Here is a 17,971-nt window from a genome sequence, read left to right as displayed (position 1 = left end):
CAACTGACTGTATTGCACAATCTAGCCCCTGGTTAAAGAATTCAACTTTAAATTGTTGTTTGGGGTCTCTTATGGGATTATCCCATGCCTCGTAATCAAAATGTCGTCTTCTTCTTTGGTGACTCTTGTATTGTTGAATGGGTGGGGAAATAGCTTCAGTGTCAAGTTCCTCTGCCAACTTCTGTGCACTCTTCAGAATGTTTTGAAATCCCTCATCTGACCGGTAAGACTGTAGGTATGACTTTGCTTTGTCCAGTTGTTCCATTGCTCCAGATATATCAAGGTCAACACCTTGGAGTCTCTTGCTTACAACATTTATTTCAAACAGTATGTCATGCCACCACACTAAGCCACACAGAAATTTGAAGTTCTGTATGTTTCTGGGGATTCCATTTCCCTCTGCCTCTGTTCTCCCACGAACAGTTCCTGTCACAGCATTATCCTCCATAATGGCAACTATGGCATCATCTGTCTTCCCTATTTGGTGTTTGATAGGCTTTATCTCCTCCACTCAACTTTCCCATCGTGTGGCACTCAGTGGTTTCAGTGTCAGAGAGGATGTTCCCAGATGTTGCTTCAAAATTTGCCATTGATGAGTTGATGCAGAGAAAAATACACAGATGTTTTGAATTACATTTAAAAGTTCAGCAGCCGCACTAGAAGCGGATGCTGCATTACTGACCACCAAGTTCAATGAATGAGAACTGCATGGGACAAAAAAAGCTCGAGGGTTTAACTCTTGGCTCCATGTCTGCACTCCTCTGTTCTTTCCTCTCATGCTGGCACCATTATTGTAGCCCTGACCTCTCATGTCAGCTATCGCAATTCCCATGTCTTCCAGCTTTTTAAAAGCACATTTGTCATACCAGCTCCTGTAGTATCATCAATGTCAATAAATTCTAGAAAATGCTCTCTGACAGTCACCACTGCAGGGACATTTGCACTAGGTTCTGTTGTTGTTACAAAACACACCATTAAAGTCATTCGTTCCATATGGCTGATGTCAGGTGTGCAGTCCAGAATAACGGAGTAATATCTTGCCGACTTCAGCTCTGCCACAATCTTCTGTTTCACTTTTGTTGCCAGTAACTGTATGATCTCATTTTGAATTGTTTTTCCAAGGTAGTGGTGTGTGTACATTTCTTGCGTGGTGACTCTTCTTAGATGCTCCTGGAATATAGCATCAAACTCAGCCATCAGCTCCACAATTTTAAGGAAGTTTCCATTGTTTGGCACATACAGCTGATCTGAAGTGCCAGGCAGTGCTAGGTTTTGGGTAGCAAGCATTCTCACAATGGCAATGAGCCTTTTCAGAACATTTTGCCAGTAAAGAGACTCTGATGCAATCTTCTCTTGATGCTGATCATCTATGGTGGCCTTTAACCTTAGTCTCATCTCAAGCTCTTTCCACCTATGGAATGCTCTCTGGTGATTTGCTGCCTTCTCATGGCATGCCAGATTTCTAGCCAGATTTTTCCAGTCCTTTGCTCCTGTCGAACCCAATGTGGCTGGAACATTAGACTGGAAGAGTTTGCAATAAAAACAGTATGCAGCATTCTGGGTTTTTGAGTACATAAGCCATGGCCTCTCCACTTTGTCACCATTGGGGATTTCACACCAGTAATGTGTTGGATAGAAACTTCTATTTTCATTGTCTTTGGAGAGCATGAAGTTTTTCCCTTGCTCTGGCCCATGCAGTACAAGGAAGTCCCTCAGGCTACTGCTCAAGTGGGTCCACAGTCCTGGATCATCTAGACTTAAGGAACTCAGCAGCAGCTGTTTCTTGTGCCTCCACCGCACTCTTCTCCGATCTACACTTTTCTTCAGGAATGTGCAGGGTTACATCCATTTGAGATGAAGATAGGGATGCTGCAGTAGCTGCCAGGTCCCTGCACTCTGACTAACTGGAAAATCAGGCATCTCCTCACCACTCACATCCTCACTGGGACCGGAAGGCTCACCATGAACATTTGTGTCTATGTATCTCAGGAGAGCTCCTTCCTGCTTCTATAGAAAAGCTTCCTTTGCTTTCTTTCTTTTTCTGAATGCTGCCCCAGAGGGGTGTTTTCTTCTTTCACTCATGACTGCTGTTCTGTGCCAGCTATAGTGGCTCTCAACACTCAATTGAAGGGGACAAATAAGCAGGCTGGTAGCTGGGCCTGAGTGAGGGAAGATATCAGCGTCTTAAGGGCCTAACTGGCTCCTACTACTTCAGTTGACTGCCTGTTCTCCTCCAGTGGGTTCAGGGAAGCAGCAGAAACAGGAAGCTCCCTGAGAAGCTGGTGTTAATCAGTCCAGGCTCCTGAGGGTGCTAGAGAAGTACATAAGAGGCTCCTCCTCCGCTCTCTCCCTGCAGCTCCTGCTGCTTTCTGTTATTCCCTCTCACCTTTTCTCCTGCCTGCCTGTTATGTCTCTTGTGCCCTCCTTCCTCCAGCACAGCACTCCACCATCTCTGTGCATCTAGAGCAGAGAGAATACATATGCACCAGCAGCAGACACAATTCTCTACACTCTGGGTCCTAGTGGTGCCTCCCACCCCCGACCGGGTCTGGCACCTGAGGCAGCTGCCTCAGTTCACCTCATGGTAAGGCCCGCCCTGACTGCCTCAGCTCTTCCTCGCTGAGGTTGGGTTTACCAAACTCCCAACCTGGCTTGGTTGCTGCGGGGACCTGGGCCTCCAGCTCAGTCATAAGAAAAAGTCCACCCCTTCCAGCGTATCGACAAAACGTCTCCCACGCCCTGTGCATAGGCGCCGACTCCGTGGGTGCTCTGGGGCTGGAGCACCCACAGGGAAAAGTTAGTGGGTGCTCTGCACCTACTGGCAGCCAAGCTCCCCTCTGCCCCGCCTCCTCCTTCTCCTTCCCCCCTCCCCGAGCGTACCGCATCCCCACTCCTCTACCTACCTCCCAGCGTTTCCCCCTGGCCTCTGCCAAACAGCTGTTTGGCAGAGTGCTGGGAGGGAGGGGGAGGAATGGGAACGTGGTGCGCTCAGGGGAGGAGGCGGGGCCGGGGTTGGGATTTAGGGAAGGAGTTGGAATAGGGGCAGGGAGGGGCGGAGTTGGGGCGGGGACTTTGGGGAACGGATTGGAATGGGGGCAGGACAGGGCTGGGAAGAGGCAACGCAGGGGCGGGGCCGCATGGAAGGGGTAGAGTGGGGGCGGGGCCGGAGGCAGAGGTGGGGTCGAGCACCCACGGAAAAGAGGGGAAGTCCACAAGTGGGGAGAAGACAGAGCTGCTTTCCCACGATGAACCAGATAAGGGACCCTTGCACTGTGACCCTAGGCTTGGTGTCAGCCTGGGGATGCTTTCTGTTGTGCTTCTCTAGGAAAGCGTACACCTAGCTCACCATGTTTTCCCATGTTGTACCAAGAAATGCCAGCTGTGCTGACACTAAATGGAAGGGGAAGAAGGAGCTGGCTGGAGCGCTTGGAGAGAGCAGAGGGGGCTGCAAAAGGAAAGTGAAGATAACTTTTGCTCATCTGTACTAGGTCGAAGGCATGGAAAGGCTGCTGGCTTCTTTCAGCCCAGTGCCGCAGACTGGCTGGTGCGATCACAGAAAGGGCTGAATGATACAGGGGGATGAGTCACCCCTCTGCTGTGGTCAGGGTAAGAGAAATAATAATAAAGGGACTCTGTGAAACACAAACCTGTGGAAAGTACTTAGTGGGGAGAATATCTTTGGGTGGCTAGACACAGGGAATTGGTGGCAGAAATGACTCACCAGGAGGCTCTAACATAAGGCCCAAACTCAGTTCTGTGATTATTTTTACAGCTTCATCTCCCTCAGAAATGGGAGACTAGAATCTCTAGGAAATAGAGCCGGGAAATGCCCATTATGGCATGATGTTGTCTGTTACCCCTTGCTTAGTTATCAGATGTTCTAGGCCTGGATTCACCGTGTTATGAGTGCAAAGTCGCTGTGAAGTGGCACAGATACTGACAGGGGGAAGCAACAGGGGTCTGGATTGGGGAGGGAGGTGAGGAGAGCTGGCAGCATAATCGCTCTTTCCTCAGGAGTCTTTAATTCTAATTGTGTTTTTGGTTTCACACAAAGTGTGACCCTATCGTTGTGATCTGTGTGACAGATCACAACGATACATTGACAGAAGCCCCTCCCCCTGCCAAACCCATTTAAAAGTGTCCACAGAGGGATTTGCACCAGTTTAACTGGCTTTAGCTAAACCACTGCCAGCGCTGAGTGTGGATAAGGCCTAGGGATTGCAAAGTGCTTTAAGAACATGGATGAATGAGCCTCCCATGAAGTTGGTTAGTAGTTCTGTCCTCCTCTTACCAAGGCTGAGTCCCTTGCACCACCAAGCCTGTCGGGTCCCACCTTTCCCAGAGCATCTTGGACATCTCGCAGCATCTCGGACACCCCCCAGTGCGGGAGATGCCTTCCCCCCCAGCTCTCACCCAGAAGGGAGTGTCGGTTAGATCTGATCAGCAAAGCGCCTGTTAAACTGGCCCCGTGGCACTGCACAGCTGCGTTGAGTCATAGCTGCTGTATTTACTGACACAAAGCCCCGAGCGTGAGAGGGAGGCTGATCTGCCTTGTGCATCCCTCGGGCAGTTGCCAGCGAAGCTCTTGTTCCAGGCGCTTTCTGAGTAACGAGATGTACCGAACCAGGCAGGAAGGATGAGGCTTTGATTTCCAGGGAGCAGCTTGAACTGCCAGGGACGGGGGTTAAAATATAACCTTGCAAATGGAGCCAATTTGCTTATGGATGGGGAAAAAGCCCCAACCTGCTAGGGCTGGGAGGGTGGGGGTGGAAAAGTTCTAGGGGGAGTGGGTGGCTAATGCCCCTTTGGCAATCCCAGTAAAGGAAGAGGCACCTTCCCACACTGTGCCGCGAGGAGAGGAAAAGGGGACTCTGCCTCTTCTTCAAAACAAACAAAGCTTCTGAGCCTGGTGCTTCCTTTGCCTCTATTAATAGACAGCTGTTGAAATACATCTGTTGAAAAGACATTAGTGGTCGCTTAAAAAATAATTACAAATGCCTCTGAAGCTAGCTGGGGTGAGGAAGATACCCAGTAAAGAACACCTAGGTGCAGAGCCTCAAAAGGTATTTAGGCTCCTAAATCCCATTGATTTCAACCAAAGTTAAGAGCCTAAATACCTGTGGGGATCTGGCCCTTCACATTTACTGCTGGCTGTCTCTGCAGAGAAACACATGAAGGGTCTCCTGAAATGCCCCGTCCCCACCTGAGACAGGGAGCTCAATGAACTGCTGGTGTGTAACGTGATTGAAATCCGGGGAGTCGTGGTATTACTGCCTTTGTTATCACCACCTGCTATTGTTTCTATAGCACCTAAAGCATGCTAGCTCTTTTGCCGTCCCTGAAATCAGCGGTGTTGCCCCACGGATTAATTTGGCCCACATGCCGTGGAATAACACCTCACTCTCTTCATCTCTCCCTGCCAACCTGCATTTGTCACAGCCAGCCATTGAAGGAGCTGCCTTCGCTTTGGATTAGGCCGTCTGGCCCTGCAGGAGCCTTAAGGCGGGCCGGCACCTACCACCCACTGCCGTCACTTGGCTCCTGTCACAGTTTTGCGTGTCAGTTTCACCTGCCTTCCCAGAGGGCAATAGCTTGGGAGCGATCACTGCGGAGCGAAGCTCTGCTCCTGCAGAACGAGGGGCTGCTATCTAAATACCTCAGTGGGTCGATAAACCCTGCAGTCTGGCTTCCTTATCAATGGCCTGTTCTCTGATCCCATGAGCAGGCACAAGGGTGAGTCCAGAGAAGTAACCCAAACCCTTTTTTAAAAGGGCCCATCCCACACAGTTAAGGCAATTTACTGCTGCCCAGCTAGCCCTCACTCCTGGAACGGCTGAGCCCTAAACCAGAGGGACGCAGTGTTGCCTAGTGGTCTGAGCAAAGGATGCAGAAACAGAAGGGGCCTGAGGTCCTCCTACCTCCATCCCCCACAACTGAGGCACTGACGCACTAGTGACCTCTGGCATGTCACTTGATCTCCCTGGACCTCCATCAAAAGATCTATTTATCTAGAAGACTAAGCAAAAGCAGAACCTCCCTGACGGCTCAGGTGCTGCAGCTGGAGTTTGGTGCTCGTGACATGTCAGTGTCAGGGAAAACACTGGGAGAGGAAGAGAATTAGTTCTAGTGAGCGCCTTTGTCCTTTTCCAGCTCCTTGCCTTCTTGCTTTCTCCCTCTTTGGCTCCCACCCATGATACCTGGCTGGCCCAACATTTCCGGCCCAAGCCACAGAAATAGCCTTTCACTGGATTTACTCCAGAGGAAGGAAAATTCTTCCAAAGCCATAACCCCGACCCCCCCACACCAGGTCAAAAAAGGGTTGGTGAGTCCTTCGGATTAGCTGAAACCCTGCTTCAATCCTTCTCCTAGCAAAGGCCAGGATATGGAGAGCAGGGAAATGAAGATGACCCCAACCCACTGTGCTTCCTCAGTTGGTTTCTTCTGGGATTTGGCCTGGAATTCTGAAGCCCATCATGGTCTGGTCCAAAGTGTTCCTGGGGCTGGAGTTGACATAACTGGATCGGGTCTCCAGCGTGCAGCTGGTCCTCTGTAGGAACTGAAGGAAGTTCTCCTGTACGGAACCCTCCTGGCTGGAGACACAGAGCTCCTGGCTCAAGGGTCTGTTGAGGCAGCTCCGTCCCAGCCTAGACAGCTCTTCCCGTATCTGACGGTTCAGTAACCCATAGAAAAAAGGGTTGATAGCGAAGGAGGAATAGGCGAGCCAGGTGACAACCGTCTCCCCATGGCCCCTGCCCGGGCTGACAGAGTTAATGGAGCAGAATAAATGGAAGGAGAAGAATGGCAACCAGCAGCACAAGAATTGACCCACAATGAGGACCACAGTCATGGCAGCTTTTCCTCCTCCAAACATCCGCTCTGGGGACAGCCTGGGAGGCAGGTTTCTGGTAGTAATGATAGTGACTTGGCTGTTAATAGACTCCGATCGCTGCCGCGGGGCAGCGCTCCAAGACGGGATGGGTACATGCTGCAAGGAGGCAATCCGGGCCACTTTGTAGATGCTGCAATAGACAACAAAGATGACCAAGGTAGGCAGGAAGAAGCAGAGGGTGCTGAAGACAATGACAAAGACCTTCTTGTGGGCCCCAGGGCTCCAGGACACAGTGCATTTACTGGCACTTGTGGCCCCGTTGTCTTGAGGCCACCCCACTAATGCCAAGACTGTGATCAGGATCGACTTAATCCAGATGAAGACCACCACTGTGACCGCCAGCCCAACGGTCATCTTGACCTCATACCGCATGGGGTGGACGATGTAGTAATATCTCTCCACGCTGATGACCGAGATGGTGAGAATGGAGGCGCTGATGAAGCAGATATTCAAGAAGATTAAGGTCTGGCACTCTGCGATGCTGTAGATCACCCTGTTGAAGCAAGAGGAGCTGGAAATGATCCCCAGTGGCATCAGGAAGATGGCGGACAACAGATCCACCAGGCAGAGGTGGCAGACAAAGATGAACTTCCTCAGCAGAGGGGTCTTGAGGATGACCACCATCACTGCCACATTGGCAACCAGGGCTATGAGGTTCAGCAGGACCATGAAGAAAAGGCCAACGGCCTCCTGGAATTGGGACACCTCTGGTAGAGAGGAAGTGTCTAGCCCCTGAGTAGCATTAAGCCCAGTTCTGTCTGCCATTGTGCCTCAGGGCTACTCTGAGATCTCCAGCACCTGGGAAGCAGGAACAAGTTGTCAGTGTCTCCTAGCAGGAAATGTCACCACCCCCATCTTTTTCCTGGGTGGATCTTCTTCCCTGTGGGGAAAAAGGAGGGGAGCAAAATTGAGAAGCGTTGCAAGTGAGCAATGAGAATGTCTTGCAAGTGACTCTAACCCCGAATGACCCTGGGGGATGACATGAGCACCTCACCTTTCTGCTCATGCGGGGTCCCAAGGTTAGGAGCAACTTGGCAACTCCTGTTCTTCAAGCCAACAGAGAGAGGTGAGATGCTAGAGGTGACACACTATAGGGTGAGGCTTGGGGAAGAATCGCAAGCCAAGCTAGGAGAGCCTTCTCAGTGCTACAACAGCCCTCTCTTCCACTGCCCCAGTGCAGGGCTCCAGACTTGCTGGCCACCAGCAAGGAGGGCAGAGAGAATGTCTGGCTGCCAGAAACCAGCAGCCACTAGCAGGAGCAGATCAGTCCTGTCCAGGCATGGGTAACCCCCTCCCCAGCGAGGGCCTCATTCCAGAGCTGGAGAGAGTTTGAGAACAAAGCAGGCTCCATCGCTACCCATGGCTTCTCCACTGAGATTGCCATTGAGGGGGCAAATTGTGCCCATTGCTTTGCTTTGTGCTGTGGATACCTGTCCATTAAGAACTGGCCTGGGACTAGCTGCTTCTCCCACACAGACGGCCAGGCAGTCATAATATGGGGCCACAACCTATTGTGTTCAGGAGGTGACCATGTCGGGTCCTTTGCCGCCCACCGCACAACATTTGAGTCACCTACCGAGTATTGTATCACCGTTAGGGCCTAGTTAAACCTTGCTTCAGGCTCCTCATCAGTAAACACTCAAGCTAGATTGGAGCAGGGACCTCGACCACAAGTCCCATATCCTGCCCCAATTCCCGGAGACATTTCTCTGGTTTTCCAGTGGAAGTGAAAGGAGACAAATAAGAGGGGACAAGATAAACGTCTATAAAATAATGACTGGAATGGAGAAGGAAGAGCGGGAGCTTCTGTCCTCTCTGCCTCAGGACAGAAGAGCCTGGCGATATTCAATGAAACTGAAAGGTGGGAAATTCAAAACCAATCAATGGATATACCTTTTCCACACAGCATGCAATTAGCCAGGGGAACCCATTGCCACAGGAAGTCACAGGGGCTTCACTAATTTAGCAAGACTAAAAAGGGGATTGGACACTTACATGAATAACCAGATCCCGAGTTATCACAGATAATGAGAACATATATTTTGCGACACCTATTAAACCTCCTACGTTAGGGCTTAAGCCGGTCTCTAAATACACAGGACGAGGAGGTCTCCTGCACCTTCCTCTAGGAGAGACAGGACACTGGGCTAGATGGCTCGGATCCCATCTGGCAGTTGCTATGCTCCTATGGTGGTGAATTCAGGGCATGGCTCTCCCCACAGCCTCGTTCCAGCTTTAATGCTGCTGTATTTGGTAGTTTCTTCCCACACCCAGTTTTGATTTCTTCTAACAACCCTGCCTCCCCCATCACCATCTTGAGCCGAGCCAGCTTCGGCCCCAAGCTCCCAGCTGTGCCCTCCCTAGCACAGGGTCTGGTCGCACTTCCCTGCTCCCCAGTTTCCATAGCTTTGATTTTTTCTTTAAACATGGCACCTTTTGGCTCCCCGAGGGGACTTTCTAAATTAAGGATCAAACACATTCCCTGCACCTGTGGGGCTGTAAATCCACATAACCACTCAGCGCAGGTGGTCTTAGAGAGCAGGCCAAGGAGGCACTGGTACTCCATACCCCTCAGGAGTCTGCCAGAAATTAACCCTTCCCATTGTGGGCTCAGGAGCGGGGGGAAAGCTGGAAAAGGTGTCTGGCCTGTGAAAGAAATGCCTAAAACAACATTTAGGGTGAGAAATTACTACTTGTGACTAGTTTTTTTAGTGTCTTAAACTTACATTGCGGTGTTTGTTTTATTTGCTGGGTAATTTGTGTTGGTCTGTTTGCTATCCCTAGCAATCACTTAAAATCAATCTTCTGTAGTTAATAAACTTGTTTTTGTTTTCTCTAAACCCAGTTTGTGGAATTCAGAACTTGGGGGTGGGTGAAGCTGTGCATATCTTCTTCCACATTGAGGGAGGAGGTGAATTTCAATAAGCTTATGCTGTACAGCTCTCTGTGCAGCACAATACAATACAATTTTGGGTTTGCAGCTGAGAGGAGGTGTGCACTTGAGTGCTGGGCAATTCCCTAGCTGAGTCTTCCCATGCAGAGCTGGTTTCAGTGTCGGTGTCTTTCTGCAGCTGGGTGTGTCCTTACCTGTGTGTGTGCTGAAGGAGGCTTGAGGGCCTGGCTGAGCAGGCCAGTGTAAGGGAGCCCAGGCTGGTGGAACAGATGGGCTCAGTGGTACCCAGAACACCAGGTGGCACCCCGGAGTGGGGGGTAACCCGTCATAGGTTGGCTTGGAGACTGTGAGCTTGGCAGTGACTCTGAGGTTAGCTCAGGGAGTATGGAGGGAGGCTGGGGCTGGGGCAATGATAACTGTGGTTTGGAAAGGGCAGTGTAAGTTCTGGGGTGACAGGCTGGTACAGACAGCGCTTTGAGAACTGGTGCGATGGGGTAGCTCAGGGGGCTGGGTCAGCACAGAGTGGAGTGTATGTGTGGGGGGATGGAGTAGCTTAGGGGGCTGGCTGGGCTAGAGTGCTGGGGCAGCATGGAGTGGGGTGCATGCAGGGGGCTGGGATGCTGGGTCAGTGCAGAGTGGGGTATATGCACGGGGCTAGCTCAGGGAGCTGGGTCAGCGCGGAGTGGGGTGTATGCGGGGAGGTAGCTCGGGGAGGCTGGCTGGGCTGGGATGCTGGATCAGCACAGAGTGGGGTGTATGCCGGGGGAAGCAGTAGCTTGGGGGCTGGCTGGGCTGGAGGTTCTGGGTCAGCACAGAGTGGGGTGTATGCCGGGGGAAGCGGTAGCTTGGGGGCTGGCTGGGCTGGAGGTTCTGGGTCAGCACAGAGTGGGGTGTATGCAGGGGGATGCGGTAGCTCGGGGACTGGCTGGGCTGGGGTGCTGGGTCAGTGCAAAGTGGGGTGTATGTGAGGGGATGGGGTAGCTCAGAGAGCTAGAGGTACTGGGTCAGCACGGATGGGGGGTAGCTTAGGAGCTGGTCCAAGCTCGTGGTGACTGGCCAGTGCGAATGGGTTGGCTCTGTTACCAGGGCTCAGTGTGTCCAGAACAGCTAGACATTTGGGCCCATGGCTCCTTGGCCTTTGGGGGGAGTTGGCACCATGAGCACTGGGCAGGGAACAACTGGGGGAAATCCATGGGCTGCTCCTTCTACCTCAGGGGGCACACATGGCTCCAAACAGGATTGGCCAGGCCAGGACCGTGGCCCTGCACCCCGTCCCCCTGCACCAGCCGTGTGCAGCAAGCCACTCAGAAGCCCTGGTTCCTCCCTGAGCTCCCTGGGCCCCAATGGCCATCTAGCGCTGGGGGAGCCGGCCCTTTGTGCAAAGCAAAGAACTCCTCTTTCACTGGGAGGTGTGTGTGTGTGTGGGGTGAACTGGAGCAAAGGCAGCTGGGTCTCCTCCCCCCGGCTGAACTAAGTGCTGGGGGAGCTGCTGCATTGAGGGCCCTGCTGGGCGACCCCCCTCATTTACCCACATGAGCCCAGCCCAGGGAGTAGCAGCCCCTGGCGCCTCACTTCCCACAGCATCCCCTTAGTAGGGGCGGTGCTGGTGCCCGCTGAAGCTGCCAGACCAAGCAGAATTGGACTGGGGAGGAGGGCAGAGGCTTGGTTCTCTAACCTGCCTTCAGGAGCACCCCGGGAGGCCCCATGGCTTGTGCCCTGGTGTAGATAGACCTGAGCGTTCTGGATCCCTAGCTCAAAGCTTGCTCCAGTCCCACCGGCAGCGCCGTCGCTTCCTGAACACAGCCCCACCCTGGATCATGGCACACACGCCAACAGCTAGCCCAGCCTGCTGCAGCTCCCCCACTGTGGCTACTCAAGTGAGTTTTGATCGAGCCAGCTAAAGAGCGAGCTTGGGTATGCTACATGTGCTCCATCAAGCCTCGTGCATCCACAAAGCGCAGTGCACTCCCTTCACCTGCCAGGGCCTCTCTTCCCCACAGTATTCTCACCCAGGGCAGGCCACTTCCCTTGGGGATTATGCCAGGGAGGGCAGCTTCCATTTCCTCTAGTGCTCCCCACGGCCCCAAAGCTCCCTCCCCAGCCACCCCAGCCCAGCACCTGCCTGTGGGGCCCCTCCCCTGCTGGCAAACTCTCCACCAGCATGAGCCTGGGGGTAGATCAAGCCCCTGTTGTCTGGATGTCACCCATTTGAGTCCCACACCCATGCTGAATGGCGTCTCTCCCATGGGCTCAGGCAGCAGAGGGCATGGTGGCCCATCCCAGCAGGGCAGCGCACAGCAGGGCTAGAGCCTGGCAAGGAATTTGGTGTGGGGGCTCCAGGGGGCTCCACAAAACTGCAGGCCTGGAGGGCCACAGTAGGCACTGAACAATGGGCTAAGGGCAGCCCGGCCCTCTGGGAGAGAGGGTAGGGTGACAAGATGTCCCCATTTTATGGGAACAGTCCCAATAATTGAGGCTTTTTCTTGTATAGAAGCCTATTACCCGCCACCCTCTGTCCCGATTTTTCACACTTGCTGTCTGGTCAGCCTAAGAGAGGGGACCAGGAGGGCTGTGTTGAGCGCTGGCCTCTCTGCAGGAACCAGGGAGGGACAAACGGGCACAAATCCAGCCCCAGGAGAGGTGGGTAAATCAGTGATTTAGGAAGCTTCCCCTTGGGCTTGTGATGGAGTCTCTGCCTTTGAGCACAGAGTCTCCTTCACCCACTGGCCCCCATTAGCCATTGCTAACCCAGAGCTCATTCGCGAGCAGCCCGCGGCTGGCCTTCGAAGCCAGCTGTTTGGCTTTGGACCGGCCAGGCACGTGGCAGGTTCTGGTTCCTGGACAGGAGCAGCGCGATGCTTAGGAGCTGCTGCCAATCCTCAGGTCACAGTTTAGAACTGGCTTGCTAGGAGCATTCTCCAGCAGCATCCCTAGGCTGGGCAGCAGGACCCTCCCACCATGCGCCCTGCAGAGAGGACACGGAATGGGGGTGACCACAGCCAAAGCCTGGGCCATTCAAAATCCACCCCCCTGCTCTATAAACAGCATGCTCAGTATTACAGATCCCTTTCTCTCTGCTCTCCTTCCATGCCCCCCTAGACCACTCCTGGGCACAACCTGGTCCAGTGGCCAGGGAACCTGCCTGGGCCCTAGGAGATCTATTCCCAGGGCTGCCACTGACTAGGGGGCTGGACTTGATGAGCTCTCAAGGTGCCTTCCAGCCCTACAGTTCTATGATTCTAAGTCACTCTGTGACTCAGTTTCCCCATCAGTAACATGGGGACTATGAGCCTTTACTGTCCTTGCAAAGGGCTTTGAGATCACCTGATGAAAAGCACCAGAGGAGAGCACGTAGCTCCCCCTCACAAAACACTGGTGCAAGAGCAATCTGTCTCGCTCTGAAGGACCTAGTCTACGCTGGAAAGGGTTTGCGGGTATAGCTACACAGCTCCAGCTCCAGCAGCTAGCCCTCCCAGGGGAGACGCAGCTTTCCACAACAGAAGAATGCTCAAACCAGTACCCCAAATGAAGTATCCTATACCAGCCAAAGCAATTGTTTTACTGGTATAACTGTCTACACTAGGCTCTCGCTAGCATAGACAGGTCTTTAAAATATCCCTCCAACCGACATTACTAGCTAGTTTCTCATCTAACCCTGGCCTAAGGCAAAGCCCATGTCTGTGACCGCTCAGTGGCCCCCTTCCAAGCCCCAGTGGTAAATGCACCTCCTTTGCCTCCAGATCTCTCCACCACCCCCTCCGGTAATCTGCTCCTAATCCCATAACACATTTGGGACACAAATTATGTGAAACTGTCTACAAAGAAGGGCCGGATCCCTTGATCGGGGGTGCCGAGGGCCTGGCAAGATCGGGCCCCACCCTGCCATTCTCCTTTAGTAAGAGAACGAATCCCCTCCTCCCACCACTTCTCCTGGCAGGAGGTGGGTAACTCACCGGACTCGAATGCCCTGAGAGACTCTTGGGAGGCTGGCACCCAGGCTGGCTTCTCCCGCTGGCTGGTGGGATCCTCATCTCGGCTCTATCAGATGAGCAACTTTTACCCCTCTGATCAGATACGCGCTGTGATGGCTCCCGCTCTCTCCCTGCCCCTGGAATCAGGGTGGGCTTGACGGTCCCATGCTACAGCACACCCCACGCCTGGTGGGGACATGAATGAGCAAAGCCCACCCGACTCAAGGCGGCAGGTGTCTCACCTCCACGCGCCCGCTTGGCTTATGGCATCAGAGTCCCCCTGGCTCCCCATGCCAGTGTGTGTGTGTGGGGGGGGGGGGTCCACTGTCCCAGCCCCTGAAGCTGGGATGATGGAGGGCCTCACAGCATTCTCTGGGGAAGCAGGGGCCACATCTGCCTGGCAGCGGTCCCCTCTCTCCCCCCTCTGGATGGGTGCCGGGAGGCTGCTGCTGCTGCTCTGTGCTGCGGATGGCACAGGCTGTCACATCTGGTCTTTGCCTGGCCTTTTAAAGCACTGTCATTCACACAGAGAATTCTACTGGGTCCTAAGCAGCCTCGGCTCTCAGCCCCACACCTGGGCCCGGGCTGCCCCCTCACTGCACTGCCAGGCCGGGGGGCAAAGCAAAGGTCTCACCTCCGGGGTGCCGCCCCTGCAGGGGAGAGGATCAGGGCCAGCTCTTGCATGCAGCCAGGCCATGCATCACCTAAAGCAAACAAATACCAGGGGGGCAAAGTGGAGAGGGGCTGGTGCCTTGCGCTGTGGGCTCAGGAAGGGATGAGGAGCTGGGCTCAGGCTGCTGTCCCCCAGCTTGGAGTGCTCTGCCCAGACTCCTCATTCCAGCTGTAGGCGGCGCTATGTTATTTTGAGGGTTCCAGGCAGAGGGTCCCAGGTTTCCGGTTCGGGGAGCCCTCTTTCTACTCTGGCTAGGCAGGGCCTAGCAGCCCAGGGGTTCCCTGCTCCAGTCAGGGCATGTGGCCCAGGACCCCTGCCCTCCAGAGATGACCTCCATAGTCAGGTCATAGGACAAGCTCAGACACTGAAGGAACCAGCCCAGGGAGTCCCATGCAGGCGGTGGGAGTTTGCTAACCTGTCTGTCCTGCCCGCCCTGGAGGAACAGGGTACAGACAACATGAAGATTAGGGCCAAGGTTTTCCTACATGGCCAGTGATTTTAGGGGCCCAGCTTGAGACGCCGTCAAGGGGCCCGACTCTTAAGTGCTGAGCACCCACCTTCTGAAAATCATGCCCCCTTCAGGTATCTCTAGGTGGGCCCCCAAAACCATAGGTGCCCAGAATCACAGGTCACTTCAGAAACTCTTGGCCCAGACAGGGAGAAAGAAGTCACTGGCTGTTAACGGCTCATGGGGAAAGGGGAGGAGCGTGTCTAGTGGCTAGAGCAGCAGGCTAGGAGTCGGGACTCGGGGGGAGGGGGGAAGGACTCGAGCCTCAGCTCTGCCACTGATCTATTACATGACCTTGGGCAAGTCACTTCCTTCTCTTGTAACACAGCAATCTGGTTTTGCAGAACCCATGGCCAGAGTGGATGAATGCCAAAGAGGGCTATGAAAGCTGCAGCCTTGCTCGTCGGCGGGGGGGCTTCAGCTGGAGACATTTTGCCTGCCCCCTCAACCATTCTTATACCTATTCCCTCAGCAAAGCCAAATGCTTCCTGGGACCCAAGTCCTTTGCGGAGGTTGTCATACATACTCCTCAGGCGTGCCCAAGGGGCAAGGGCTCCCCACCCAGCCACACCCCTGTGGCAGCGCCCACAAAATATACTAGCTTAGTGCCTGTGATTATGTCTCCCCTGAGTGGCTTGGCCCAGCAAATGCAACAACCGGCCACACAGCTGATGATTACCTCTCCAGCTGGAGTGGGAGAGGCTTGCGCTTTAGGTGAAGGTCCCAGGTTCAGTCCTCGTTCATGGTGGTGGCAAGAGGGGAAGCTGCTGTCCAGAACAGAGATCGCAGTTTTCAGGGGGGGAGAAGCTGCAGGAAGCCTGGGATCAGGTGAATAACCAGGCCAGATCCTTAGTTGCTGCGAATTGCTGGAGCGCCATGCCCTGACTTCAGACTACACCCTTTTCCACTAGCTGAAGATCTGGCCCAAGTACATCTAAATAAAAAAGACTTCCAGAGCCATCCAGAAGGATCAGCCCTTCTCTATAGAGCAGAGGCTTTAATGGCTAGAGCAAGACCTGTTCCTCCTCCCCCATGTCTCAGGGCCCATGGTGGAGGAAAAGACACATTTAGCCCCACACCAGTGGGAGCCGAGGAGAGGTTCCTTATTTGCGAGTTTACATTGCAGCCATTAGCTTGTTTACAAGATATTTTTTTAAGGGAACCCATTATTCTCAGGGAGTTTTATCTCTGGATTTTATGGCCCTAGAGGAGCCAGAGGCCAAGATTGGATTGGCTGGCGAGCCAAACAAGGAGGTGGCGGGTGGTGCGGCTGACGAGATTTTTGCTCCCATTGTCAAGCACTGTCACGCTATCGAGGGAACAAAGCAACTGATGGCAGGAGGCCCAAGGCACCACTTGTTGCAAAAGAACAGCCAGCAGCCTTATACGCCACGATGATATTGACACAGAGAGGGTACGGGGGACCTACTGGGGTAGAGAGGGTGTGTCAGTCCTTATATCTGAATTAGGACCCAGCTGCAATTAGCGTTATGATCTCGTTCCACTGCTCTGAAGGGACTTGCTCTCATTAAAGAATTACAGGGCCAATAGGAAAAGGGAGTACAGGTCAGGATTGAGGGGCACTGGCAGAACAGAGTGGGTATGGAGCCGGCTTCCGACAGCACAGTTAGCATCCATGTCCTAAGCACAAAAACTGGACTGAGCGCAGATTGGTCAGTGGGGACCTGCCCCTTTGGCTGCTGCTAGGGGAAGCAGCACATAGACACAGCCTTGCGCCCACAGGTGTGCTTGTGCAGAGAGACAAGGCAACAGGGATGCACTATGCAAACACCATGGCAGGCCCCTCACGCATATGCTTGGCTGCGGCAGAGAAGTTTCAGAGTAACAGCCGTGTTAGTCTGTATTCGCAAAAAGAAAAGGAGTACTTGTGGCACATTAGAGACTAATCAATTTATTTGAGCATAAGCTTTCGTGAGCTACAGCTCACTTCATCGGATGCATACTGTGGAAAGTACACAAGATCTTTTTATACACACAAAGCATGAAAAAAATGGATGTTTACCACTACAAAAGGTTTTCTCTCCCCCTACCCCACTCTCCTGCTGGTAATAGCTTATCTAAAGTGATCACTCTCCTTACAATGTGAGAAGAGGCTCTGGTGTCTCCCTGGCTCTGCTTCCCCCAGAAGCCACCCAGCCCTGGAGAGCCAGAGGGGCAGGCAGTGGGAGGATGTGAGAGCAGCTCCAGGCAGGCCAGGGGAGGCACTGGACAAGGTGTGAGGTACAGCTACCCACCGCTCCCTGGAACAGAACTCATCACACTGGAACACCCCCTCCAGCCAGGGCAGCTGCTGTAGACTGGCAAGGCCATCACAGCCTGGGGGAAATCCTGGCTCTCCCAGCTCAAGGGGAGGTTTGTCATTGACTTCAACAGGCCCAGATATCCCTGGTGACAAATCCCGCATGCTGAGCCCCATCCTGGTGGCTTCAGCCCTGACCCTGCTCTTCAGGCATCTGTGAGCCCAAAGCTGGGCTACTGCAACTTGTTAGACCAGGGATAGCTACACCACCCTCCTCTGCAATGGCTTCCCACTAAGCAGAGTCCACTTCACAGCCTGTGCCCTGTAGTTCCAAGCCCTTGACGGACCCGGCCCTGGCTGGCTGAGACAGGCCTCAGCCTCCGGGACCTGCCAGGCTAGCCACCTTCTACCACCCAGGGGAAGCTCATCAGTGCAGATGGAGCTTTCCTGGGGGCTGGCACTAGACTCTGGAAATTGCCTGTGTAGAAGATGAGACCAGGCCTGGGCTGGGACACAGCTGGGACCACAGCTGAGACAGAGGCCATGCTAGTACTGCAGAGTTAACCAGGGTTAGCTATGCCCTCTCAAGTTAGCCTGGCTCGAGTGAGAACAGCCATGCCCAGAGTGATTGCGAGTGGGGCTAACAGGAGCTGCAGCCCATCCCATCGGAGTTCCAGGTTCGTGGGTGTGGATGGCACTCGCTGTGGGACAACCTTCAAGGGACAACTCGAGTTACCTGCACCGATGATGGGCCCGTGGTTTCCCCTCAGTCAGATC

The 17,971-nt window shown here is 53.7% G+C and overlaps 1 protein-coding gene across 3 annotated transcripts; it reads right to left on the bottom strand.

Annotated features, from left to right (window-relative positions):
- Positions 1-2,041: 2,041 nt before the first annotated feature.
- Positions 2,042-14,233, bottom strand: GPR62 (G protein-coupled receptor 62). Of its 3 annotated transcripts, none has more exons than XM_043551951.1 (2): positions 13,736-14,233; positions 2,042-7,769 (listed from the first exon to the last, which is right to left on the bottom strand). In XM_043551951.1, exon 2 carries the CDS (start codon positions 7,652-7,654, stop codon positions 6,428-6,430), a length of 1,227 nt encoding a protein of 408 aa, XP_043407886.1. In that variant the 5' UTR covers positions 7,655-7,769; positions 13,736-14,233; the 3' UTR covers positions 2,042-6,427. The 3 variants fall into 3 exon arrangements, with proteins under 3 accessions (XP_043407886.1, XP_043407885.1, XP_037761087.1); XM_043551950.1 differs by having other exon boundaries at positions 2,048-7,687; positions 13,736-14,218; XM_037905159.2 differs by lacking the exon at positions 13,736-14,233 and adding an exon at positions 7,884-8,077 and having other exon boundaries at positions 2,048-7,769.
- Between the last annotated feature and the right edge of the window lie 3,738 nt (positions 14,234-17,971).

This window comes from Chelonia mydas, chromosome 7 (genome assembly GCF_015237465.2).
Source record: "Chelonia mydas isolate rCheMyd1 chromosome 7, rCheMyd1.pri.v2, whole genome shotgun sequence".
Lineage (NCBI taxonomy): Eukaryota > Metazoa > Chordata > Testudines > Cheloniidae > Chelonia > Chelonia mydas.
Note: the sequence above shows the minus strand (reverse complement) of the source record. Positions and strands in the feature narration are given on the sequence as shown.

Coding starts and splice junctions, on each gene's coding strand:
- GPR62 (XM_043551951.1), bottom strand. CDS start 7,654: ATGGCAGACAGAACTGGGCTTAATGCTACTCAGGGGCTAGACACTTCC.